Genomic DNA, 26,670 nt, shown 5'->3' with positions numbered 1-26,670 from the left:
CATGAGGAGAAGGTTCTTGAGGCAGAGGGTGGTGGAGCACTGGAATAGGATCCCCAGGGAGGTGCTGATGGCACCAAGCCTGACAAGATTCCAGCAGCATTTGGCCAAGGCCCTCAGGGACATGGTGTGAATGTTGGGATTGTCCTGTGCAGGGACAGGAGTTGGACTGGTGATCCTTGTGGGTCCCTCCCAACTCACAACATTCTACAATTCTGTGATTCTTGGTGAGGGCAGGATTTTGGGAGGACTTGAAGCCCCAAAGTCTCTGGGCTAATCCTTGTCACCATCTAACCCAGGGGATGAAGACTCAGCACCCACTATAACGTCCTTCCCTACAGTCTTCCTCTTTGAGTAATTTTAGCTTTCTTTTTCTACCCTGCCTGCACCCAAACAAACCTCACGTGCCAATCTGGGTGAGGCTGAAATTATAAAAAATGGCTCATTTCCAGGGATAATAAAGGAAGCTTGAGAGAGGTCAGCTTATGTACGCTCCAACGGCAGGAACTGTGACAGGAGAGGGCTCTGGCATCTGACAGAGAAGTGAAAACCACTGTATGGAAACAGAAAACTGAAAACAGAAGCTGGCCTGGGAGGGCACCGAGGGCAAATTGCTCTGGGACCAGCCTGGCAGGAGCGTGCAGCCGGGGCTGCAGCTGGAATTGCAGCTGGAATTGCAGCAGTGACTTGAAGCCAGAGTCCTGTGGCCCCGGGGTCAGCAGTGCAGAGGAGTGGCTGGGGTGGGAGAGGTGACCCCCTTCCCAGAGGCATCTCAGCACTTGGGGGAAACAACATCACAGCTGAGAAAGGGCGGGTTTGTGAGCGCTGATTGTTTAGTGCTGATGACACAGCCAAGCGACTGCAGCTGCAGCAGCTCTGTGGATCCTCCTCCTCTGGCTCTGCCAAATTCTTTAGCAGTAAATGACGACTGCTTTCCTTCCACTGACTCAGGGCTTCCAGATGGAGGACAGAGCAGATCGTATCACACCCCCATCACACCTCCCCACCACCCCTGGGTGCTCTGCACGGCGAGCGAGATGGCACTGCACTGGCCACCAGCCCTCTGGCTTGCTCCTTGCGGGCAGCAAGCTGGAGAGCAGAAGCTGTGAAGTTCCCATGAGCAAAGCTGTCTCTGGTTGGTGTTAGCCACAGAGCTCTCTTTCTGCAGCCACAACCTTTCTCACCCGACAATGCAGTGCCAGCAGCCGGTATTTGTCATTTCCCTGTGCACATGCTAGCATTGCAAGCACAGAGGAACATAGAAATCCCACTGTTGGTTTCTGCATCGTTCATTTCCATGGCAAAAAAGGCCATAATTTGGTTTTCCTCTGCAGCAATTCAGCCAAAAGCTGGAGCCACTTCTTGTTCTGCTCTGCACCTCTGCCTAGAGCTGCTCAGACTTACCCAGGGAAAGCAGAGCTGGTTCTGCCAGAGCTTGTATGAACCCAGCAAAACCCAGCACCTTCCCTGATACCTCTGTCAGGACTTTGGCCTCGATCTCACCCTCAGCCACTCTGGTGATGCTGCGGGGTGAGCCTGCACCCTGCCACAGCCAACAGCACCAGCGTCCTGGGTTGTAATGCAGGATAAGACCATGCAGGGCAGCAGGAGTGCCAAAGAGATCCTCCCCGGAGGGGTAACTGTGCAGAGCAGCAGGTCATCACCTACATCAGGGGCCCTGAACCTTCTTTCTGTCTCTGCTGGAGATGAGCTGATTTGTGAAGGACGGTGTCTGCACTGCTCTCACTTGCAGCTCCAGGGTAGCCGAGCAGATTTGTACTTCTGGGGATGAAAATCCAGGCCCTGGAGCCCACCCACCACCTGAGCATCCTCTCTCTGCAGTGGAGGGGGCTCTGACTCCAGCTGCACCCCCAGGCTGTGGCAGGACATGGGGAAGCCCCAGCTCCCCCGCTGATTTGTGAAGGACGGTGTCTGCACTGCTCTCACTTGCAGCTCCAGGGTAGCCGAGCAGATTTGTACTTCTGGGGATGAAAATCCAGGCCCTGGAGCCCACCCACCACCTGAGCATCCTCTCTCTGCAGTGGAGGGGGCTCTGACTCCAGCTGCACCCCCAGGCTGTGGCAGGACATGGGGAAGCCCCAGCTCCCCCAGCCATGGCACCACGCTGCCACTGCTCCAGCACCGGGTCGGGACCCTGCCGAGGCTCAAAAGCCTCTCCCTTGCCAGGCAGGTTCTCCACCACTCATTTCTCACTTGGCCAGAAAGTCTATCCTGAACTCAAGGGAGCTTTTGGAGGGAGCAGTTCAGGCTGGCACAATGTCTCTGGTGTGGCAAACCACCTCTTCCAGCAAACCCCTCCCTCCCCTGGGGGCTGAGGTTGAGGGTGGCCAAAGACCCTCCTGCCTGCAAAGACTCTCTGTAGCAGGGTCATATCCTGCAGCTGGACTGCTTTGTGGAGGCCTGTGGCTGTTAAGGTGACTGTGAGCAGCCTGCAAAGATGAGCTGGCTGGCTTGGTGGATGAATCATAGAATCACAGAATCCCAGCACAGCTGAGAAAGTGCTCTCAGGTGAGATGTTTGCTGTGCAGCACAGAAACAGAATCACAGAATCACAGGATGACAGACTGGTTTGGGTTGGAAGGGATCTTAAAGCTCATCCAGTTCCAACCCCCCCTGTCATCAGCAGGGACACCTTCCACTAGACCAGGTTGCTCAAAGCCTCATCCAATGTGTCCTCATAGGATGAGAGCAGAGAAGTGGATGTTGTTTATTTTGGCTTTAGTACGGCTCCCGTAACATCCTCATAGGCAAACTGATGAAGTGTGGATTAGATAAATGGCAATGAGAGGGACTGGGAACTGGCTGAACAGGTGAGCTTGGAGGGTTGTGATCCATGGCACAAAGCTCAGTTGGAGGCAGCTCACCAATGGGGAACCCCAGAGGTCAGTACTGGGACCAGTACTGTTTAATATCTTAATGACGAGGGTGATGGGACAAAGTGCACCCTCAGCAAGTTGGCAGATAACACGAAGCTGGGAGGAGTGGCTGACACACCAAAGGGACATGCTGCCATTCAGAGGGACCTTGTCAGGCTGGAGAAATGGGCTGACAAAAAACCTCACAAAGTTCAACAGGGAGAAGCACAAAGTCCTGCCCTTGGGGAGAAAAAATCCCAGGCACCAGTATACACTGGTGCTGACCAGCTGGAAAGCAGTTTGGTATAAAAGGACCCGGGCTCCTGGTGGACACCAAACTGACGTGAGTGGCAATGTGTCCTTGTCCCAAAGAAGGCCAGCAGGCTCCTGGGGTGCATTAGGAGGAGCATTGCCAGCAGGTCAAGGGAGGTGACCCTTCCCATCTGCTCAGCACTGGTGAGGCCACTTCTGGAGTGCTGGGTCCAGTTCTGGGCTCCCCAGTATGAGACACATACGGACATACTGGAAACAGTCCAACGAAAGGCCGTGAAGATGATTAAGGGACAGGAGAATCTCTCCTGGGAGGAGACACTGAGAGAGCTGGAGAAGAGAAGCCTCAGGGGGATCTTATCAACATGTGTGTGCGGAGCAAAGTAGATGGAGCTCGACTCTTCCCAGTGGTGGCCAGTGACAGGACAAGAGGCAACGGGAAATTCTATTTAAACACCAGATAAAACTTTATTACTGAACACTGAAACAGGCTGCCCAGAGAGGTTGTGGTGTCTCCATCTCTGGAGATATTCAAAGCCATCCGAACATGGTCCTGGGCAACCAGCTCTGAGAGTCCCTGCTTGAGCAGGGGCTAGACTGGTTGATCTCCAGGGATGCCTCCAGTCTCAGCTCCTCGCTGCTCCTCGTTAAGCCAAGCACTGTGGGACTGGTGGGGGCAGAGAGCTTTGGGTAGCACAGAGCCCACAGTCCAGCCACCTCTCAGCTCCTTGTGCTGCAGTTTATCAGCCTTTGATAACACCCCACAATAACGGCACGAGCGCGCTGGGCTCTGCCTGGTTTGGTTTTTGTTCTTTTTTTTTTCCAGCGTTGCATAATCTCAGGCAAACATGTGCCTTTTGCTTTACAGACTCACAGGGAAAATCCCTCCTGCAGTTCAAATAAACAGTTCTCCTCTTTGTGGCCACGCCACTTGGCACATTTTAGTTTCCTTTTGATTTGATTAAATCGAAAATGAGCAGTGAGTCAGAGCTCAGGACAGTTGGCTCCGGTGTGACCCGTATCCCATTCTTTCTGACTTTTTAATTTCTTTTTTTTTCCCCAATTCCCTTTGGCTATTTCGTTTTAGTTACATCCTCTGTTGTTATCATTCTGGAATTTCCACTCAGGCTCCCGGCTGCCTCCAGGACTCCCTATTAAAAGGGAGCTGAATCCAGCTGCTGCAGTCTGAGCTGCATCTGCCAGAGCTTCTGGTCCTGCTCCGACTGCCCTCACCCAACGGGAAGATGAAGGTCTCTGCAGCCGTTTTCGCTCTTCTCCTCATTGCAGCCTCTTGCTCCCAAACTTTCTCTGGCCCAGGTGAGTTCTGCTTTTTCATTTGTGAAGGAAGAACAGATCTGAGTCTTTGTTGTCATTTCTCCATTGAACTCCCCTGGCAAACAACTGGGAATTTTCCAGCATTTGTGCCACTCTGCACTGGGATCAGCTGCATGTAGGGACCCCAGGATTAGAAAATCATGCATCCATCATCCATCCATCCATCCATCCATCCATCCATCCATCACCCATCCATCCATCCATCCATCCATCACCCATCCATCCATCATCCATTATCCATCCACTCATCCATCCATCCATCCTGGGCTCAGAGTACTTATTCTTGGTTATAGTTTAGAGACTCCAGTCTCTGCCCTGGGGCTGGGGGGAGGTGGGGAAATGAAGCTCTGAGCAATGACTGGGTGAGAATCTCCCCCAGTACCTGACAATACTGTACCTGGTGTTGGACCAGATGATCCCTGATGTCCATTTCAACCTTAATGATTCTCTTAATTCCTCACTCCCTTCCTCTCCAGCACGGCTCCCTGAGCTGATGCTCCCGACGCACAGCCCTGCATGTGCTCACATTGCCTCTCCTTCCTCTTCCAGTTGGATCTGACCACCCAATCTGCTGCTTCTCTTACACACACCATAAGCTCCCGCAGAAGCTCATCCTGAGGTACTACAGAACCAGCACCAGCTGCACCCGCCCGGCCGTCGTGTGAGTACCAGCACTGACTCCTGGGTGGGGACAAGCTGGGGTGGTGTGGGGAAAGGCGCTGCAGGGCGTTTGTGTGTGTGTGACCAGCTCTCTGGGGTGGCTGTGGACATGGGGGTCTGCAGGGACAGAGAAAAGTGAGGAGAACCCCAAAGGGAAAGGGCTTGCACAGGGGCCGCCAGGGATGGTTGTGTGGGGACACCCAGGGATGTTCTGGCAGGAGTTGAGTGGGCAGTGTGGGAAAAGGGATGGGAGCAGGGGACATCACAGCCAGTCGCTGGTGTCAGCATCAGCTTAGGGCACAGGGGACAACCTCTTGCAATGTCCCCAAGCTGGGGTCCAGGCTCTCCTGGGATGCAGGGCTGAGCAGAGATCTAATATGTCTCATCTTGACAGGCTGAGAGAGTTGGGGCTGTTCAGCCTGGAGAAGAGAAGGCTTCAGGGAGATCTTATAGTGGCCTTCCAGTACCTGAAGGGGCTACAAGAAAGCTGGGGAAGGACTTTTCATAAGGGCAGTTAATGACAAAACAAGGGAAAATGGGTTTGAACTGAAAGAGGAGAGGTTTAGATGAGATATTAGGAAGAAGTTCTTCACTGTGAGGGTGGTGAGACACTGGCCCAGGGTGCCCAGAGAAGCTGTGGCTGCGCCTCCCTGGAAGTGTTCAAGGCCAGGCTGGATGAGGCTTTGAGCAACCTGGTCTAGTGGAAGGGGTCCCTGCTGCTGGCAGGGGGGTTGGGACTGGGTGAGCTTTAAGGTCCCTTCCAACCCAAACCATTCTATGATTCTGTGATCCCTGTTCCACAGGTTCATCACCAAGAAAGGCCGCCAGGTCTGTGCCAATCCCAGTGACACCTGGGTTCAAAGTTACCTGCAAAACTTGAAGCAGAACTGAGCAAAGCAAGATGGTGAGCCCAGCTGCTGTCATGCACGAGTCACATTATCCTGAGCTCCTGCCATGGAGCAGGACACTGGGGCAACAGGAGCTGCAGGTGATCACATCGTCTGCAGGGAGATCCAAGGGGCTGCTGGAAGAGCACCACGGGTCACCTCGTGTTGGGGTGCTGCTGCTGCTTGCCCTCGGCTCACACGGATCAGTCTGCAACCTCATCCCTCTGCCCTGACACCTCCACCTCTGGCCTGGGAATGCCCAGGGGACTGCACCTTATTATTATTTCTTATATTATTTAAAATTATTTAAGACATTATCATATGGGATAGGTAATACTTTCTTCTGTGGATAATAATGCTATTTATGGGAGGGTGGCAGGGAGGGTATTTATGGGAAGGTGGCTCAGAGTCTCAGCATTGGATGACGGGTGACCTTGGCTTACATATGTGAAATCATGATTCTGGAGAATAAAGAATTTGGACAAAACCTCTAGTTTTTTTCCTTTATGTGCCTCTGTGTGGTGTTCACCAGCACAGAGACAGAACCTCACCCTGAGCCTATCTGCACACTCTACATGACACGTGATGATGGGGAATGGTTTGAGGCAAACCCATAAAGTTTCCATGCTGCAGACACATGAATATCCTCTGACACCTCATTCCCCCACCACATACACCCCCACCGCCCACATCCTCTACAGAATTAGACATGTTTGTGCGGCCATTTGAGCCTTTTACATACATCAATATGCTCTCCACACACCCCAGGCACATCCCAGATGCTTCCTTGCTGCTCCCAGCCCAAACTGGTCCCTGGGCATGCTGTGTGTGTGCCATGGGGTGGTGATGGGGCACATTGCTCTAAGGGGTAAAATCCTGTCAGAGGCTTTGTGAGGGGGACCAGGGAGAGCGGCTAATGGTTGGATGGGAGGAAGCAGAGGACATGGAGCTGCTACGGTGCTGGGGCTGCCCTGGGAGCTGGCAGGTACCTGGGACTCATGAGCTGCTCGTTCACTCGTGTGCTGAGGGTGCTGGGGTGCAGAGCAGGGTCAGTTCCCTGCCCGTGCCCACCCCTGCAAGCCATTTCTGCCAGCTACACTGCAGTGTTTCCCAGCACAGAGCCCACAGGCACTCACATGCACACCATCAGCATCCCCATGGCATCTCTCCTCACACGTATGTTCCTCCAAGACATCACCACATCTTTGCCCACCAGCCCCCAGGTCCTGCCGAGCCCAGCAGTGCTGCCTGGAGAGGGGCAGGGACCCCAGCTTTCTTTCTGACCACCCCAATGGAGCTTGTTCCTCACTTTCCCACCTGTAAAAAAAAGGGAAGGGTTTGGCTATGCTGCAGGGGTACAGCAGCCACCAGCAAACCTGCTGCAGTTGCTCCCAGGACGTGGCTTTGGGTGGGAGCATGGATAGGAAAGAGAAGGTCCCAAAGGTAAAAGCGCAGTGCTGGGCACAGCTTATCATTGCAGTCGTGCTCAGCACTCCTCTGCTTCTGCACACTGAGAAGAAATGTCCCCAGCAGCATGGTCACCCAGAGCTGGCCTGGCCTTGCAGCCATCCTGTTCCAGTCGGTATTTCTTCTTCCTAATATGAAAAAAAACCCCTTTCTCTTATTGTTTCATTTTTTTCCCTGCAGCTATAGGTCAGACTTGGCAACCCTGAGGCTGGGAAAGCACCTCCACGTTGTCTTCTGATTTCCCTCTAGTCTCGTGTTTTCCAGGCTGGAAAGCTGCAGGCAGGAGGACTTGTGGGGGATCCAAGGAGCAGCATCCCAGGAAAGGGCAGACCCAGCCCAGGCACTGTGTTGTGTCCCAGGAGATGGTGCTGGTGATGTGGGCTCCTCTCCAGCTCCATGGGGAGGGCTCCTGATGGCTCTGCTGGGAGGATGATTTGGGAACGGCACAGGCTCTCACCCACTCCTGGCAGGGTCCCCGTGCTCCCCCGGCACAGCAGGGTCCTAGCAGAGAGGGTCAGGTCCGAGCAGGGACAAGGTGGATCAGCATGTTTGCTAAAATCTTGTCCCATCCTATGACCAGTGCTTACCATCATGGGGGAGAGACAAAAACCTGTGGAGGGATGTATCCTGAGCAGGGCTTTCACACTGTGCTGTGAAAGACAAGAACAGAGAGTGGCTACCAAGTGGTGGGGTGGATGGACAGGAGCTTCTGCCCTTGGGTTGGGAAGGTGAGGAGCCAGGGAAGAGAGTGCTGGTGGTCTCCTCTACCCTTGAGGGCTTCCTGACCCTCCACGCCTGCTGCACGCTCAGTCGTCTGTTGCGCTGAGAAGCTGAGTTTGGTGCCGCAGAGGAACTCCAGGAGACCAAAGTAGTCCCTGATCTGGGGCTCCACATGCTGTGAGGGGATGGAGGACGGGTGTCATGGTGAAAGGGAAGGCTGGGGGGGTCTGCGGTTTTCCCCAGGTCCGGGGTGCAGGGGACAGCCTGGAGAGGCAGGAGGAATGGGGCTGTCACTGGCTCTTCTCTGGACAGTCCCTGGCTGGGAGCCCAGGCACATGTGGGAATTTCCCTCTCCAGCCTTTCTGGTTTTGGTTTCCTTCCTGAAGCTCCAGGAGCAGCAGCCAAACCAGTCTGCTGCAGGATCCCTGCTTCCCCCTGTCCTGGACCCATCTCCCCTGACTCAAGCCAGGCTCCACGAGGACAGGTCCACCTATGTGGGGACCGCAGCATCCCAGCCCGGGGTTCAGTGCCTGCCTGTGCTCCCTGGAAGTCCATGCTGGCCCTGGGGATGGGGCTGGTGGGGACAGCACCATGGTGGGGGGCTGTAAGAGCAAAGGAGAAATTGTAGCCCCAAGGGTCAAAGGTGCCTGTCACCTGCTGCCAGCTCTGGGCAGGGTTGGCCAGCCAGGAGGGGACACTTGGACAAGCCAGGAGAGCTGCTGCGGGGAGAAATACTGCTGAATCCAGGGATGGACCAGCTGCTCTCAATGGTCCTGTCTTGAGGCTGGGGGCAGCACCAGCCCTTTCTCTCCTGCTGCACAGAAATCTGCAAGAGACGGATCAGCTGTAGATCAGCCCCTGGCCCCGACACCCTTCTCATCCTCAACTCTGACAGCCAACGCTCCCTTGCCTGCAGATTTCTTTGTTCTCCAAGCAGTTCGGGGACTTCTGTGCTGCAGAACGGGGGTGGGAGTTGGGATGAGCTCCACCATGAGACTGCATGTGGGACATGGGGCACAAACAAGCATGGAGCCAGGTATCAAGTCTCAAGGTGCAAGTCAGGACTCAGCAAGGCCAAGTGATTCACCAGGCAGATCTGAGCTGATGGACGAGTCCAATGGAGAGGCAAGGGAAGAGTTCAACTCCCCAGTTGCATACTGGAAGATGACCATTGCTCAGCCATCAGACTTCTTGTGTGCTTACAGGGGTGGACAAAAGTCAAGGCTGGTTGCTCCCGTGGGGCTGGGCAGGTTGACATTGCTGGACTCCATGAACTTTTCCTTCTCTGCCTGCTGTGGCAGAAGGCACCTAGAAGGTCAGAAGATCCTCATGGTGCCATGGGCAGAGCACCTGGGAGCCCGGTTCTCTCTGGTCTTTTTGAGAGCCTGAACCCTGTGTCTGTCCCCGTTCTCCCAGTGAAGCTGGGGAAGCCCTGGGACAGGAGGTGAGCCATGCAGACCTTCACACCCAGTGGCTGCATTGTCTCCCTGCTGACCTCTGCTCCTAACCTGGTTCTGTAGCTTCCCCCTCCACCAGCCCCTGCGGGTCACTTCTCACCTCCTCTTGGTCTCGGATGTTCTCAACATGAGGAGTGCAGCTATGGTTATTTCTAGCTGAAGCATCTGCTGTATTAAGGGATGTACATCCTGACACGGCCTCTTCCTGCAGCTCTTTGATAGATGATGGTTTGAACTTGGTCTCTAACCTACACTGGACATGTTCTGGAAGCTCCACATTGCTCAAGAAACCTTTCTCCTAAACCCACCCATTTATATGTCTCGTCACTGGTGCTTCCCTGTGGAAAGCAGGGACCGGATGGATCAGTGCTGAGCACTAACATGGTCTGTATGTCTGCTTAGCTCCTGATGGGGACATAAAGGTGTCTCGGGTTGAACCTTGTTGTTCTCCTGGTTGCTGCCCTCTGCTCCCAATCCTGCTCTGTTCCAGGTAAATCCACCTCTATCTTTGGGTTGTTTTTTCCTCTTCTGGAGGAAGAAGGGCTCGTGATGGTGACCTGTAATGCCTGAGGAACAGGCATGACCTGCTCTGACTCCTTGGTCTCAAGTTGTGTCTCCTTCTGGTCATATGGATTCAGTCCTGCACCCCAAATCTCTTCCAGCTGACCCTGACACAGCTGTGTGCTGCTTCACATGGACTTGGCAGAAGCTTCCCAGGAAACATGTGAAGGACTATTTCTACACCACCAGCAGGTGCCAGCAGCCAGCTGTTGTGTGGATACAGGTTCTTGCCTGTGCAGGAAACCTTTGGCTCAGCCCCACAAATCTTTCTCCAGCTCGGGACCAAGAGTGGGACTTTTTGGGGTGTTATCTGGGACTGGCCATCACTCAGTCCTGGCAAGAAGAGATGCTTTCCAGTTGCAAGGAGATGGCTGAGAAGGACCTGCCCACACTGACACTGGGATGAGTCCAGCAGAGGGAGGATGAGAGGTTGTTCCTGGTGTTCTGAGGGGTGCAGGTGCCCCAGCACAGCTGAGAAAGTGCTCCCAGGTGAGATGTTTGGTGTGCAGCACAGAAACAGAATCATAGAATCACAGAATCACAGACTAGTTTGGGTTGCAAGAGACCTTAAAGCTCATCCAGTCCCAACCCCCCTGCCATCAGCAGGGACACCTTCCACTAGACCAGGTTGCTCAAAGCCTCATCCAACCTGGCCTTCAACACTTCCAGGGAGGAGCAGCCACAGCTTCTCTGGCCAACCTGGGACACTGTCTCACCACCCTCACAACAAAGAATTTCTTCCTCACATCTCATCTCCATCTCCCCTCTGCCACTTTCAGGCCATCACCCCTTGTTCTGTCACTCCCTGCCCTTGGCCAAAGTCCCTCCCCAGCCTTCCTGGAGCCCCTTCAGGTACTGGGAGGCCACTAGAAGGTCTCCCCGGAGCCTTCTCTTCTCCAGGCTGAACAGCCCCAACTCTCTCAGCCTGTCCTCACAGCAGAGCTGCTCCAGCCCTCGCATCATCCTTGTGGCCTCCTCTGGACTCTCTCCAGAAGGTACCTGCCCCAGGAAACACCAACCACACGCTCCACAGTGACCACTTGGATCTGTGGTCTGTGGTCCTTTTCCCCACCCGCCGGAGCCAGTAGCAAGTTGAGGCAGAGCCAAGAGTTTGCTGCAGGGACCTTCTCTGGTTTCTCAGCACCTCTCCTTGGCTGGCTGCCTCCACACCAGACAACGGTCACAAAAAGGACATTCCCCATCCCTGGTGTGACTCAGTGCAGCCCTGCAATGGTGCATCCCTTCCCCAACACAAAGGTTTCCTGGTCCTCCCCTCTTCTACCTTGAGGGAAGGGGCATTTCAGGTGTGCTGTTAATTAACAATTTTCACCCTTGTTCTGTAGACATGGTTTCACACTCTCCTTAAGGAATAAAGCCTTCTGCTCCATCATTGAGCTTGGACATCCCACTGGCCCAACAGGGCTCTTCCCATCCCAGCCCCAAGTGCCGGATCCTTTCCTCTGCTGCATCCTTCCTCTGCCCCTGTCCTCTGCTCCCAGCCTCCCAGCTCCCTGCCTCGTTTCTCTCTGCGTCTCCATGGTGCCCCACTGCCCTCTGCACTCCAGGGTGCCCTGCACCCTCCCTTCAGCACCCACCTCCACTCACCTACACCTTTCCTCTCCATCCCCAGGGACATCCACTCTCTTCTACCTGGGGCTGTGCTGCCTTGTGCCCAGTCACCAAGGATTTGGGACCCCCTCCATCCCTGGGACCTCCTCCATCTCTGGGATGCCTTCCATCCCTGGGATCCTTGGGACCCCCTCCATCCCTGGGACCCCCTCCATCTCTGGGATGCCTTCCATCCCTGGGATCCTTGGGACCCCCTCCATCCCTGGGACCCCCTCCATCCCTCAGCACCTGGGCAGCACGCAGGCAGGTGCACTGCCAAGATGCAGGGACAAGATAAGGTCAGGTTGTGGCACCAGCTCTTGGTTCACAGACATCTCAGGGCTCCCTCCGCTGCCTGCTCTTGCTGGGAGGATGCTCTACCAGCTCAGCGTGTCAGAGCGGGTCCTCCAGGGCTGCTAAAGCCCCTTGTAGACCCTGACCTCATGGCTGGGGCAGCCTCCTCGTCTCTGGGGAACCTCATCCTGGGCACTGTGAGCCTCTCGTCTGCCCTTGGGCTCTGCGAGGTTTCTGCACCCATTTCCTGCACTGATGTGGGCAGCCACTGCTGGGAATACAGCCCCAGGCTGTGGAGAGCCCCAGGACTGGCAGGTGAGAGCTGTGGACTTGGCTCCTGCCAGAAACAGAGACTTTGAGGTAGTTAAAAAAGAACTGGAACAGGAAATGCTGGTTATAAACAGGGAGACCTGTGGAGAGGTGGTGATGAGCCAGGGGAGAACAAGAGACAACCTGAACATTTGGAGAGAGGTTGTGGAGTCTCCATCTCTGGAGAGATTCCAAACCCACCTGGACACTTTCCTATGCAACCTGCTTGCGGTGAACCTGCTTTGGCAGGGGAGTTGGACTAGATGACCTCCTGAAATCATTTCCAACCCCACCATTCTGTGATTCTATGATTTGCAGACCACCATGGAACCAATGGGCTTGGGGGTGTTTTATGGACATTACATCTCACACTGGTTTGCATGCCCCCAATTATGGGGAATCATTTGTTGCTAGCAGTGAGGGGAGGGCTGAGAAATTACTCTCAGGGGTGATGAATAGCTCATTTTGTGGTGGAAAATGTCCAGGGAGGTGAAGATTTGACATGCACAAGCTTACAGCTGAGGATACTCTTCACCAAGGGGTGATACAAAAGCTTCCGAGCTTTTGTTTCAGACGGGTCTGATGGAGACAGCCCAGTAAAGCTCTCTGTCCCTCCCCACAGAGCTTCAGAGGTCAGACCCTGCAGTGTCATTCTCTACCCACAAAGATATCAGCTAGTTTCACACGCAAACCATAGGCTGATAAACTGCTTTTGTTGGTTTTACTTGGTTCAAAAGATCTCTTGTGCTTTTTTAAACCAAATTCAGGTTTCCAAAGCAGCTGAAGATCAGCAGATAATCGGTGCCTGTGTTTTGCAGTAAGACACTGTCAGAGCACACCCAGAGCTGAGCACAGCCCAGGCTGCATCCCCAGAGGAGCCTGGGCTGGGGACACGGTCCTGACTGACCACCCCGCTTTGAGCTCAGTGCAGAGATGCCGCTGCACCCCCACCCTGTGACTTCCAGACATCCCTTTGCCAAACCAACAGGGGAAAATCCAGTGGATCCAGTGCCACAAGCTCCTGACCTTGGCTCCTGATATGACTGGGGGAAAGGGCTGGGGGAGAGATCTGGCTCTCCAGCAGCACAGAGGCTGGGAGGTGCTGGAGTTACGATGGGGCTTCTGCTGCTGCGGTGCTGGGAGCAGGGAGGTGATGCAGCAGGGAACTTTTCTATAGGGATAAGGAGGCTGAGGCATTTCCAACTGGGAAGTTGGGGTTCTTCCCCTGCCTCTCCCAAAACGGTCCTATCAGCCCCATTTTTCCAGACAGGAGGGGAACAACCTCTTCCAGAGCTGACACAGACAGAAAAAAAAAATAAAAATCTTTATTTTTTGGCACTAGCAAGAGACAGCGTTTTGGGAACAAGGCTGAACAATGTGGTTCCACAATGAGCATCCTGTAAGTAACCAGTGCACCACTTCCTCCGCTAAGGAGACAGATCTTACTCACAGCATCTGCTGTACCACAGCAAAATTCATCCAGCTGACTTGGAATTCAGCCTGGGTTTACATGATGGCACTCATACTTTCAGTAGACCACTTCCCACAAATAGCTCTGGGGATACAATTCCCCTCCCATTCTAGCAGTGGAGGCACAAGGAGGGGACAGTTTAGCCACATGTCACACAGCAGGCTGCACCCAAACAGGTCTGCAAGGCCAGGAAGTCCCCAGCATCACAGCTGCCTGTAAGGGCGGCTAAATTATAAATAAATTACACCTTTGCAAGACAAAAGGAACTTCTAGGGTCCTGAGGTGGCTCAGCAGGTCCTGGTGGTCAGCAGCAGGATTTCTAGGTCTGTGCCAAGACTCTGTTGGATGGTCTTGCAGGACTTGTCCAGGGCAGAGACCTCTCAGCTCCCAGCGCTCACTGCAGCTCCAGGGCGTTCACATAATCCTTCACCCACCTGGCATCAGGGTTAGCACAGACCTCACGTTCTTTCCTGGTGATGAACCTGTCAAGTCAGGCAGGGAGGTGTTACAGCCCCAGAGGGGGAAAGTGACATGAGGGCCTTGGGTCATCTTCTGGGCACATGCTGATGTGCCCTGTGACCGGGGCTATCTCCCAAGGGGATCACCTCCCCTCCAGGCTCCCATCCCACAAACTCCCAAGCATCAGGGGTCTGCAGAGCCTGCTAAAACCCAGAGGGCAGGGACATCAAGGTCCCTGAGAGAACCCCCCCCCATGCTTAGATGTTCCTGGCCATAGTCAGTGTAGTGGTGAGCCTGGATGCAGCCCCTGAGCAGGTGGCATATCAGGTGCAAGTCTTGGAGATGGCAGATTATGTGCCTTGGTCTCATCACCACTGGGAGGTCCTGCTGGCTACACAGGGACTTCCTTCCCACACCTTGTTCCCAGCACCCTGATGGTTCAAGGAGACCATTGATATCTCAGCTGAGGAGGATGGGTGCACATGGGACCCAGGAGGGATGCCCTCTTCCCTTACTCCCGGTTTGGTTCCTCATACCACCACACTCTGGGCCCTGTTGGACATGAGGGAAGGAGCCCAAAGGCTGGCAGAGCCTCTCCTCAGAGCCCAGAGCAGGAGTTGGTACTTACACAACTGCTGGCTGTGAGCACTTGCTGCTGGTGTAGAAATAATCCTTCACATGACTCTGGGGCAGCTTTCGTGAGGTGTAGCTGAAGCAGCACACAGTTGTGTCAGCCCCCACTGGAAGACATCAGGAAAGCCAACATGAGTCTGTCACTCAATAAACTGCACATTCCCCAGCTGAGACCATGGGCAACCATCCCCTTAATCCACTGTGGAGCCCGGTTCTCTTCCTGTTTCCCCAGAAAGTCAGCAAGAAATTGCTGTGAACATCAAAGTTTAATTAAAGACATTGCTAGGATTACTTGTTAAATGTTTTGCACTCACTTTCAGTGACAAAAAAATCCCTTCAGTCACCCTGGGATCACTCCTAAGACCCCACAACAAAATTAGGAGAGGGGAAACCTGAAAACTTCAACACTTATCAGTAAAATCATCCCTAAGATAAAAGGATGCTAGAAAGGAAGACCATCCCAAGAAAGCAGGATAAGTTATTCCCACAGGTTTCCAACCTTTGCAGATAACTTTTTTCCAGTTCTGCTTCAAAATTACAACCAGTCAGAGCAAAAATCCACCCCCAAGAGTGCAGAGGGAGATGCTGTACTCACTTGGAGCAGGAGAGGCCTGAGAAAACAGGGCAGCAACAAGGATGATGGAGAGGCACACTGAGGAGACCTTCATTGTGGATAGAGATGAGCTGCAAGGGCAGAGGCAGGACCAGAGCAGATTCCTCCTGTGTCTGATGTGAGGTGCTGGCTCAGTCCTTGGTTTTTATAGAGATGATGGCCAGCCCTATCAGTCAGATTTCAGGGCAAACACTTGGAATTTCCAAAGCGTAACAGAACTGATGTCACGGCACCTTTGCCTCAGAAATGCTCAAAAAAAGGAAGCAGCAGGTCTAGGAAATACTAGAATAGCCTCTGTGTGGGGTGAGGTAAGTCTGAGCAAATCGGCACCCACATGAGGGCTACACTGACCAAGGCAGGATATGAAATCACCCCTGAGCTGCAGGTTCACACTTAGATTCACTAACGTGACAGCAGTACTCATCAAACTCATCTCAGCATCCTGCCTGAAGGACCAGGAGGACCTCAACTTAATCTCCTTTTCAAGAACCCAGGCCTTGGGGACAAAGGTGCTCAGACCATCAAAATGGCTTGGGGACAGTGCGGATCGAGCCAGGGGGTCCTTACACCCGTGGTGGGTCTGGGACATGCACAGGGTAGATGCAGAGGGGCAGGCTCTGAGCTCTGCTGCCTGTGCAGGCACCAAGGCTGACTGGCACCCTGGAGACTGGTTGTAGATCTGGGCTGGCAGTTTTGGCACCATAAAACACAAAATCCTTAATGCTGTGCTTCTAGAATGGAGCTCGGGACCTCCAGATCCCTCCTAACACACGTCAGCATCAGCCAGTAATGGGAGTGCTTACCTGGGAATCCCGACTCGATGGTCTGACTGTACAAATACCATCTTCTCCCAGAGATATGGGTCAAACCCAACTGCCAGCATGGGTTTGGTATAAGGTGGTGTCCTGGTTTTGCTGGGATAGAGTTCATTTTCTTCTCAGTAGCCTGAAGAGCTGTGGTTTAGGTTCAGTGTGGGATTTGTTATGAGAAGAATGTTGATAAAGTCCTAATGTGATCAGGTGCTGCTGGAGCCCAAGGCCGTCGTGTTTGGCTGGTTCACAGCTGCATTAGGACTGGGAGGGAGAAGTGTAGTAATTAGCAAAACCCCAAATTGGCATTTGGATGTGCCAATGAGATATTCCAGATCATGTCACGTCATGGTCAGTGTATTAACCAGGGTTGACTGGAAATTGGGGGGATTCTCTCGGGGATCACTCAGGCTCTCACTCTTCCTGGGTTTCAGTTTCAGGACTGTCTCTGCTCTGGGATCCCTGACTGGGACAGGCTGGGCATCGGTTGGTGGCTGGTGAGCAATTGCACTGGGCATCACTCATTTGCATACTCTGTTATTACTGTTATTATTTTATTTAAATTAGTAAAATTTTTTTATCTCAATCCATGAGTTTTCTTACTTTTACCCTTCCAGTTCTCTCCCTTACTCCTGGGGGGGTGGGAAGGGGAGAGTGAGAGAGCGACTGTGTTAGCTTCAGCCAAAGGAGTGAAACCAGCACAGGTGGGATGCAGAAGTCAGAGTAGGAGGTTCCTCTGCTCCGGTAGTGGAGAGGGACCAGCTCTCACACTCACAGTCACGGGGCTCAGGATGTGGTCTGCCCCGAGCCCTCCAGCACTGCCCTTGCCATGAGGTGACGGGCTCCCCAGGATGCCCCAAGGAGCATTTCCCCTTTTTCCACCTCCCTCTTCTCTGCAACAGGCACCAAATTTGCCAGCTCACAGCCTGTGGTTTCTCCGGTAATTTTCGCGCCCGGTTCCCAACAACAACTGCCGTTCACGAGGCACCACGAGCTCATCTCCCCAGCATTTCCTCACTGCCCCACCACCCCAGTAACGCAGCGGGGAGCACAGCGTAGGGCTGCTCTCCTCCCACTCTCCTTCTCCCCCACCATGCTGTGTGGGTCTGTGTGGGGCCCTTGGGGATCTCCTTGTGTCTGGCTGTATTGGGGCTGCCTCCCCACAGTGTCCCCTTCACCGCAGTGTCCCCACAGGTGGGGACCAGTGCTTCAGGACCATCCCCATGGGCTGTGCCAGGGACACCGCTGGGGTGGGCAAGAGTCCGTGGCTTTTCCACTCAGGAGCCACCCTCATGGAGCTGGGCACGATGGTGTCCTGGGGACCCTGAGTCTCCTTCCTTCAAAAGCACATGAAGGACCTGGAGCTGAACCAGGTGACTGACACCATGGGGTTGTCACAAACATGAGGTGGTGGCATTTTGGGGCAACAGAGCAACATGCTAGCAGGTACTCAGCCTTTGCAAGGGACCAAAATCTCATCTGGAATTTGCCAAGGGACATGCTACTCTCAGAGATGGGAGGAGGGATTATTTATTGCTACTTCCATCTTGCACATGCTCCAGTATTGCAATTAACCTATTGTTCTGCCTCATTTATGTACACACTGCTCATGCCCCACATCCATGTAGGGGTGCAAAGCAAGGCCACGTGTCTCAGCCTCGTCTCCTCGCTACAACAGCAATTGCATTTTGTACTGAGCTTTGACATGTCCCTGCTGCCCCAAGGCTGGTGCTGGGGCTGGGACTTCTCTTTCAAAGGAGCAGTGGCTGTAGAAAGTAAGTTTTTACATCCCCATCACCTGCCTCACCACATGGCCCTGCACATTCCTGGGCTGCATCATGCAGCTCCTGGGCTGTATCGCTTCCTTGTTGCATTTGGGGTGGCAGTCGCCCACCTCCCCTTCCTCTGCCATCACAGATGGAGACAGTCCTGCTATGGGACATGCAAGTGAATCTGTTTTGATGTGCACAGATGTCCTGGCAGAGGAAGAAACTGTTCCAGTCTATGACAAAATATCTGACAGGTCCAGATAGAGATCTAAGAAACCACAGAGCGATACTGACGCTCCCCCAACCGCAAAGCTGCCAGAGCTCATGCTCCATTTGAGCTTGTAGAGGCAATCGAAACCATGACATCTGCATATCTTTCTGAAAGCACAGGGCGTCTGCACCTCAGCCCAGCACAGCTCCCTCTTTCCCCCACCCAACATGCCCAAGGGATGGCATAAACCCAGGTGACCCTTGCACAGCCCAGCCTGGCCCCTCACTCAGGGCGTTTAGCCCTGTGCAGGCTTTTGGAGGTGTATTCTGCAGCCTTGACCAGCATGGTAGAGGTACCAGAGTGTTGGAAAGATGCCAGACCATTCATCATGGCTCTCATAGGAGGGTGACACTCCTCCCTGCTCTCCTTGTCCTCTGAAGTCACCCACTGCCTCCCTTTGGCCTCTCCTGTTCACTGCCATGCAGCTCCTCAGGGAAACAGCAGTGGCCAGTAGCTGGGATCCTCCAGGCATTGTAGAGAAACCTGTGCAGAGACTGGGGCACCATGGGGACGGGGGACCTGGATTCTGGATGTTCCACTGCCACCCCAGACCATGTCATGGAAGGGCTGCAGGGGGGACCATGGGGACCGTGCTGGGGTTTGGCCTCAGATCATAGAATCATAGAATTGTTTGGTTGGAAAAGACCTTTGGGATCATGGAGTTCAACTGTACCTGTCCACTGCTAAACCAGATCTCTGAGCACCTCATCTGCCCGGCTTTTAAATCCCCCCAGGGATGGGGACTTAACCACCTCCCTCCCATTCCAATGCCTGAGAACCCTTTCAGTGAAGAAATTTTGCCTGATATCCAATCTGAGCCTCCCCTGGCACAACTGGAGCCCATTTCCTCTTGTCCTGTCCCTTGGTCCTTGGTTCAACAGACCCACCCCCACCTCTCTCCACCCTCCTCCAAGGGACTTGCACAGAGCCACAAGGTCTCCCCTCAGCCTCCTTTTCTCCAGGCTCAACACCCCCAGTTCCCTCAGCCACAAGGGAACTCAGCACACTTGTGCTCCAGACCCTTCCCCAGCTCCGTTGCCCTTCTCTGGACACGCTCCAGCACCTCCATGTCCTTCTTGGAGTCAGGGGCCCAACACTGAACCCGGCACTCGAGCTGCAGCCTCACCAGTGCCCAGGACAGGGGTAACAGATGGAGAGGGGAGCTGCAGTGGCTATTTTAGGGAGCTGCGTGGGAGAAGGCAAGTCTCAGGGAGGTTTCCCCACTCTGTGTGCACTGACCCCTGCAAGTCAGAGAGATTTTCTCTGTCCATTTACTTCCCTTCCCAACCCCACATGAGCATCCAAGGAGCACCGGGCCCTCTACTGTCCTCTGCGGGAAATGTTCCTGGATCCCTTTCATTCATCTCCACCTCAGTCATGGCTCACCCATCTGCTGAGAAGCCTTGCAGTGTTTCCTCCTGCCTTCCCAAATTCACGGATGAGGGTCTCCTCCACTGCTCCTGCCAGCCCAGGCACCTCCCTGGGTGTCACCCTCTGTGTAACTGCTCATTCCCCTCAGGTCTGAACCCCGCTGTGCTGGGTGCTGCAGGGACAGGTGACAGTTGTACTGTCACCTTGAGCCCTGGGATCTCCTTTGGGCTCTTTGGAACCTGTCATGCTGCCTACATTGGTAGTAACCACCTGGGGAGTGGGGGGCCCATTTCAAACCCCTCTCCATCCTCCTACTCAGCAGAAAACCTCTTGTCTAGGAGGTGGGTGAAGGTGGTGGGGGAAAAGTTTGTGTCTTTGCCCCAGCCTGACTTAGCCTCTTTTTAAGATTATTTTTAATTTTTTTTTTTCTTAAGTGAAATGTATTCTTAATTTACAGAGCCCTGGGACAGGCTGCCCAGAGAGGGTGTGGAGGCTCCATCTCTGGAGGGGTTCAAAACTCACCTGGATGCATTCCTGTTCAACTTGCTTGAAGTGAACCTGCTTGGTCAGGGGGGTTGGACTGGATGATCTCTTGAGGTCCTTTCCAACCCCACCATGCTGTGATTCTGTCTTATTTGCTTAAGTTAAATATATGGGTCCAGGCTCTGTGTGATTTGCAGGACAAGGGTGGGGTGATCCCTGGGCAATGCCAGAGCTTTTCTGCTGCCCATGACTCCTGACCAGCCCCTCTGGCAGCACCACTCCCCCAGCACATTGGCTAACGAGGGCCTAATTCCTTCTGCAGGGTGAATGAAGGCAAAAGGCTCTGCTCCCTCAGAAGGGCTTTCTGGAAACTGGGATCATCTACTCTTTGCAGCTCCAGATGAAGACTTAAAAGATTGAGCAACCTGGTCTAGTGGAAGGTGTCCCTGCTGATGGCAGGGGGGTTGGAACTAGGTGAGCTTTAAGGTCCCTTCCAGCCCAAACCATTCTATGATTCTATGGCCCCAACTGGTTGTTTTCCCCTAGAAAAACAAGATGCAAATTTAATGTAAAACCAGTAGCAACGAGGTCCTCTTGCACTGAGGGTCTTCCCAATGCCACAGCTCTCAGAAAGGAGCAGCCATCCCTGCAGAGTCCCCCAGAAAGGCTGTGGCATCCATCCTATCTGGTCCTCAACTTGGGCTGTGGGGCCAAGTGTCCCTGTCCCTTCAGGACTTGGTTGGTGGCCACCAACATGTCCACCACCATCACCACCTCATCCCTGGTGGTCTAGTGGTCAGGATTCGGCACTCTCACTGCCGCGGCCTGGGTTCGATTCCCAGCCAGGGAAGGGGATTCCTGCAGCCACAGCAGGTCCCAGCCTTTTCCTGGGTGGCTGCACTGCCCTTGAGCAGTTCATGGGGTTCAGGAGCAGCATGGGGTTCAGGAGCTCCCACACCCAGTGCAAAGGGCTGGGTCAGGGTTGGATGAATTTTGGGTGGCAGCAGTCTCCTGTCACCCCACTGCCATCAGGTCCTGTCGTCCCACTGCCATCAGGCTGCACCATTCTGCATAAAAATACCCCAGGTGGAGGAGACAAGAGCCTGTGATGGGGTGTGGGGAGCAGGGTGACCCAGTTGTGTGGGATGGACATGCTACTGCAGGATATCTTCTTGTGATAAGGAGAGCTGCAGGGCTGCTCCCCTGAACACCATCTTGACCTTCTCCTAAAGGTAAGGGGTCCCTGGGAGATCAGGGACGGGGAAGGGTGGGAATGCAGGGAGGGTGCCTTGGTGAGGGGTGACAACTCTGTGTCCGTCTGTCCCTCCTGGGGACATGGGGGCTGGGGCTGCCAGTAAAAGCTCCCGCTGTGAGCAGGATTTGAACCTGCGCGGGGAAACCCCATTGGATTTCAAGTCCAACGCCTTCACCGCTCGGCCATCACAGCATCTTGCAAGGATGGTCTCCACAGGAGCCCATGGCTGTCACCCTGTCCCAAGGGACAGAACAGGACCTGCTCCCACCCTGGATGTGGGTTTTGCTATCCTTGTCCCTTTGGACAATTATGGAGAGACTCAAGAGAAAGGTTAAGCTTAAATTTTTCCCTTTTGGTTATCCAGGTCTCCTTCTCCCTCTTCTCCGCATCACATTCATGTTCAGAGCTGGGAGATACATTCCCTGAATCTCCTGAAGTGCCTGTGGGGTTTGGGTTGGAGTCTGGCACAAGAGTGGAGAGCCTTCAAAGCTGGAAGGCCACTAGCATCCTGATGGGCACAGTTAGTGAAGATGAGGTCTATGGTCTGGAATGAGCCATTTCTCCTTACTCCTGAAGTACTGTGCATTTGGTATCCAAAGAGAGCTGTTGAGGTGAGGTTTCCTTTCAGGGTAAGGGTTCGAACATCCCTCAGATGGCAAATGGAGGAACCTGGAGGGACCAGAACAGAGCACATAGACCTGCACATTTCCAGAGCCCAAAAGGAGGAGTCTGGAGGGGTCATATGGAAAGGATGGGGAGGTCTAGAACCCAATGGATGGACCTGGAGAGGACCAGACGGGGAACATAGGGACCTGGAGAACAGTGCTACCCTAGTGGCGGAGCTTGGAGGGGACCAGAGCTTGAAAGAGTGATCTGAAGGGGTTAAGGAAGGCAAAAGGTGTGGTCTGGAGAGCTCCGAAGACCAGACAGAAGGGTCTGGAGGACACTGGAGAAGACCTATCCCCAGGCTGGTTCTTGCAGCCTGGCTGGACTCAGACTTTCATTACACTGATCAGAATTCCAACAATATATCTCAGAGGGGGTTTTTTGTTGTTGTTGTTAACTTTTCTTATCTAATCTTGTGTCATTGGCAGTAAACACTTATTTTCATCTACAATTCTTGTGATATTTACAGATAAAACAATCTTGCCTACTAGAAAGAACAGGATATGTTCATAGAAAAGTCTGAGTTAACAGAGGACTGACAGCACTTCTCTTGTAATAAATGACACTCTTCAGTATTACGCAACATGGAAAACCACCAAGGTCTGTCACGAGACAGACCTTATTCTTCTTCAAATGAATGTTCAGACTCTGCTTCTGCTTGCAAGTTTTCAGCCTTTGATCTTCCCAGTTTTAGAAAGCAGCGACTGCCCTGCCCGAGCGCTGGCTCTGCTGGACCCAGCACACTGATCCCCGTCCACGGCTGCGTCCCAGTACCTGATGCAATGTTAGAAAACATTTCGTCTTGACCATAAGCAGTGCTTCAACATCTCGCTGGCTGTAATACGGTGGCATACAGTGATCAAGAGGAGATGACTACTTGTGCTTTGTGAACACTAATGAACCCATGCAAGCTCTGTCTGTACAGACTTTCCTTCACATGGTTAAGCATTTAATCAAACCACAAAAGTTGTGATATTTTTTACATCTATTCAGGTACTCAGCCTCTCTAGAAATTAAGCTGTAATCCAGGGAAAAGAGTCCACTGCAGCAAATGACTCCCATGTCTCCCAGTTGGTCTGACACTGAAAACTGCAGTATCTAAAGCTTCTTCTGCTCTCTCTTTGTTTAAATAAATTTCTGGAGTTTTTGAAGCCATGTATTCTCCCACTGGCTTTCTAGGGGCCTGACAACTGTTTCTGTGTTGGTGTATGGCTGTGTCCCAGATTTCCAGATAAGATGGGAACTAGTTCCAGAGCAGGAAGATAACATAAACTGGAAAAATGAAGAAACTGTCCTCCTGTTTGGCATGAGCAGGAGCTGGGATCTCCTTCTAGATCCGCCATCCCCATCTCCAGAGAAGCCATCTCCCACTCTCCAGTCTGAGCATGGGGTCACAGTCTGAAAGAAAAGTGGAATGGATGGAAGAGGGCTTTTACTAAAAGATGGGGCAGGAAGAAGTTTGGTTCATGAGGAGGAGCTGAAGTTTTTATTCATGGAGAGGAGAGGGAGTTTGATCCATGAGAAGGGGAACAAGGGACCAACTCCTGAGGAAAGAGAGTTGTTCTTAGGGAAGAAATATGCTAGCTGCTGCCCAGGACAGGAGCCGTGTTTGGGCCTTGCAAGCTGAGATCTTTCCATGGATGGATGTATCTTGTCCTCATGAGTGTCGTGGATCCTACCACTGTGCTAGAAAGATGCAGATGGCCTTCCACAGCTTTCCTGCCCTGGGAACTGTGCCTACTGCTTGAGGCAGGGTTAGGTCTGAATGCTCCATCCTGCTGAGTCACACTGAGTTGGCACAGCCTCTGCGAACACAGAGATCGCTGCAGGAGACAGCGGCAGCAAGAGTGCTTGGGCTGTCCCACAGTACTGTGAAGGCCACGGATGGTCACCTCATGGGTATCTTTTCTGGAAAGAGGCATGAAGCAGTTTGTACTCACCCATGACACTGCCCAGTCCACTGGGCTCACCTATTTCTGCATGGCAGGCAGATCCACTGCGTGCTTGCCTGGAGGACCTTGTTGTGGCTATGAAGTAGTCTCCATGTCTGAGAAGACTTCATAGCCTTGGGCTGATGATTGGTTAGCCTTTAAAGGAAGACTTCAAAGGAGGTAATAATCTCACTCCTGAACATCATACAGCTGGAGAAAACCCCTGAACATCTCAGTGATGCTAGAAAGATCTGTGGTGCCATCTCCTGAGCATCTCTTGCAGTTGCTGTCTCTCCCACACCAACACTTTGAAAGCTCTGAGAGAACAGTCAGCAGTGAGCTGACCATGCCATGGACATGGGGTCTCAAACACATATGTGCAGCTACCGAAAGATGAGTACCAGCTCCTGCTGGGGAATGAGGTTTTTTTCCTCATCAAATCTCACCAGTTGCCATCTCAGGCTGGAGAGTGAGACCCTTCTGGTGGGCCAGCTCCCCTCCTACAGAGCTGCTGGCTGATGGGGGTAGATTGGTCAAACCATGGGCAGAAGGAACTGAGAGGGAGAGCTACAGCTCTAGATCATGATGAAGTAAAGGGAAAATAATTTCTTAGCCCACAGCTTCTCAGTTTTTCATGTGCTTTTGACCGAAGACTACGTCCAAGGTCTGGACAAGGACAGGCTTGGCTTATAAGTGGCATGGAAGAACCACTACAGATTTACAAAACTGTATGCAGTGCATCTTCTGCTCCTATAGATGAAGGGAAGAGCTTGCAAAGGGGTGGAGTGAGCAGGATAAAAGAGAAAAAAGTAAGAAGTGATAAGTTAGTAGCACAGAAATTGTAGGGCAAGTAGAGGAGGAACAGTTCCTAGCAATTCAGGGGTGATATTTAAAAAAAAACAGTTTGTCTGGCTTTAAAAATATAAAGGCTGCAGCACCAAAATGTGACTTTAACTCTTTATGGAGAAGGCCTCCTTGTTCTATGCTCAAGGCCAAACAGAGCTGTTGGCTCTCAGTAGTATATAAATAAATCCACAGTTTGAAATATAGGAAAAAAAGTGCCTTTGGCAGGTGAAGAAGAAGCTTTGCATGTTTGAAGTTGTATGTAAATTAAGTCCTTAACTGCTGTTAACCTTGAGTTCACATCTGCGTTTTACTGGCATAAATGTGTCTGTGTCAGGAAAACGGGCACTGAAAGAGCCTGCAGGAAAATCAGAGGAGTGTCCAATGGGGAAGGGGAGGATCTTGCTTTTGCCATTAGGATGGGAAATAAGGAAATAATGAGATCTTTCTTTTTTGTGTTGCTTAAGTTTAAAGATCTTGTTGCTACAGTTAATACTTAATCACATATTTAGCAAACACCATCAGTGGTCACATAGCTACAGGTTGCTAGATTTACACAAGGATTTACAGGTGAAGATCTGCATCCTGAATAGTAATAGTGAGAGGTAATGGCAGTAATACCAAAAACCTGAAAGAGAAGAAATATGCAGCTTCTAAACATGCACACACAGAATCACAGAGAATTGCCTGGATTGGAAAAGACCTTTAAGGTCATTGAGTCCAATCAAGAACCCAACACTGACAAGTCCCCTATGACTAACCCATGTCCCTCAGCACTATGTCTACACGACTCTTCAATCCCTCCAGGGATGGGGACTCCACCACTGCCCTGGGCAACCCCTTCCAATGCCTCAGAACCCTTTCAGCAAAGAAATTCTTCCTCACATCCCATCTCAACTGCCCTTGGTGCAACTTGAGCCCATTTCCTCTTGTCCTGTCCCTTGTTCCTTGGTTGAACAGACCCACCCCCACCTCTCTACACTCAAGACAGAGAGGAGACCTGATGGAGGAATCTGCTACTTGGTCAGCTAATTAATGGATTATTAATGCCCTGGCTGTCTGGATGTCTTGTACACTTTGCTGAATGAACATCAGCCTTGGTAGGCAGGATACCCTGGTTTCTCTTGAAGCTCAAAAGATTGCACCAGAACACCATAAATCCTAGTTGGATTTGACATAGGACAGCTTGCCTGTGGACACGTGAAGACCCTGGGGACTGCACTTGCACCCAGGCTCGAGTAATGGGTAGGACACATGTAATGTTAATGCAACATTTGCATGGCAGGTGACTCCAGTCGTGGGAGCAGCACTGGGCCACCTGCACATGACGGTGCATGCCATTGAAGGCAGACAGTACCCCTGTACCAAGGACAGCTGGGGCTTACCAGACTGTCACTAATGCGCTAATGAAATTGAAATGATACATGTCACAAACACAAAAGAAACAGCAAAACCACCCTTCAAGAACCCGGACTTCCGCTTATGTTCATTCTGTAGGCAGAAAATGGATGGACAAGGCAGAGCACCTGCCGGGGTGATCGGAGTCCTTCTGATACTAGGGATCAGCTTCTGCTTTTGGTTTTGAATTTCTCTTTAGGGGACAAATATTGACATTGCATTTTCAGCTTCTGAAAACTTGACCTTGGCAAATAATT

At 52.6% G+C, this 26,670-nt stretch overlaps 2 protein-coding genes and 2 non-coding genes across 4 annotated transcripts; 2 read left to right on the top strand and 2 right to left on the bottom strand.

Moving 5' to 3' along the window:
- The first annotated feature begins 4,327 nt into the window (after positions 1-4,327).
- Positions 4,328-6,029, top strand: LOC104531738 (C-C motif chemokine 4). The gene is made up of 3 exons (XM_010176727.1): positions 4,328-4,460; positions 5,028-5,139; positions 5,942-6,029. The coding sequence occupies exons 1-3, from the start codon at positions 4,388-4,390 to the stop codon at positions 6,027-6,029; spliced, it is 273 nt and encodes a 90-aa protein (XP_010175029.1). The 5' UTR covers positions 4,328-4,387.
- An 8,277-nt stretch (positions 6,030-14,306) lies between these two features.
- Positions 14,307-15,672, bottom strand: LOC104531737 (C-C motif chemokine 5). Its single transcript, XM_010176726.1, has 3 exons — positions 15,600-15,672; positions 15,000-15,111; positions 14,307-14,394 (listed from the first exon to the last, which is right to left on the bottom strand). Exons 1-3 carry the CDS (start codon positions 15,670-15,672, stop codon positions 14,307-14,309), a joined length of 273 nt encoding a protein of 90 aa, XP_010175028.1.
- A 5,426-nt stretch (positions 15,673-21,098) lies between these two features.
- TRNAE-CUC (transfer RNA glutamic acid (anticodon CUC)) lies at positions 21,099-21,170 on the top strand. Its single transcript has one exon. It is a non-coding gene; the product is annotated as a tRNA-Glu (tRNA).
- A 515-nt stretch (positions 21,171-21,685) lies between these two features.
- TRNAS-UGA (transfer RNA serine (anticodon UGA)) lies at positions 21,686-21,767 on the bottom strand. Its single transcript has one exon. It is a non-coding gene; the product is annotated as a tRNA-Ser (tRNA).
- Positions 21,768-26,670: the final 4,903 nt, after the last annotated feature.

Source organism: Antrostomus carolinensis, unplaced genomic scaffold (assembly GCF_000700745.2).
Source record: "Antrostomus carolinensis isolate BGI_N321 unplaced genomic scaffold, ASM70074v2 scaffold1061, whole genome shotgun sequence".
Taxonomy (NCBI): Eukaryota; Metazoa; Chordata; class Aves; order Caprimulgiformes; family Caprimulgidae; genus Antrostomus; species Antrostomus carolinensis.
The sequence above is the reverse complement of the archived record's forward strand: the minus strand, read 5'-3'. Positions and strand labels throughout refer to the sequence as shown.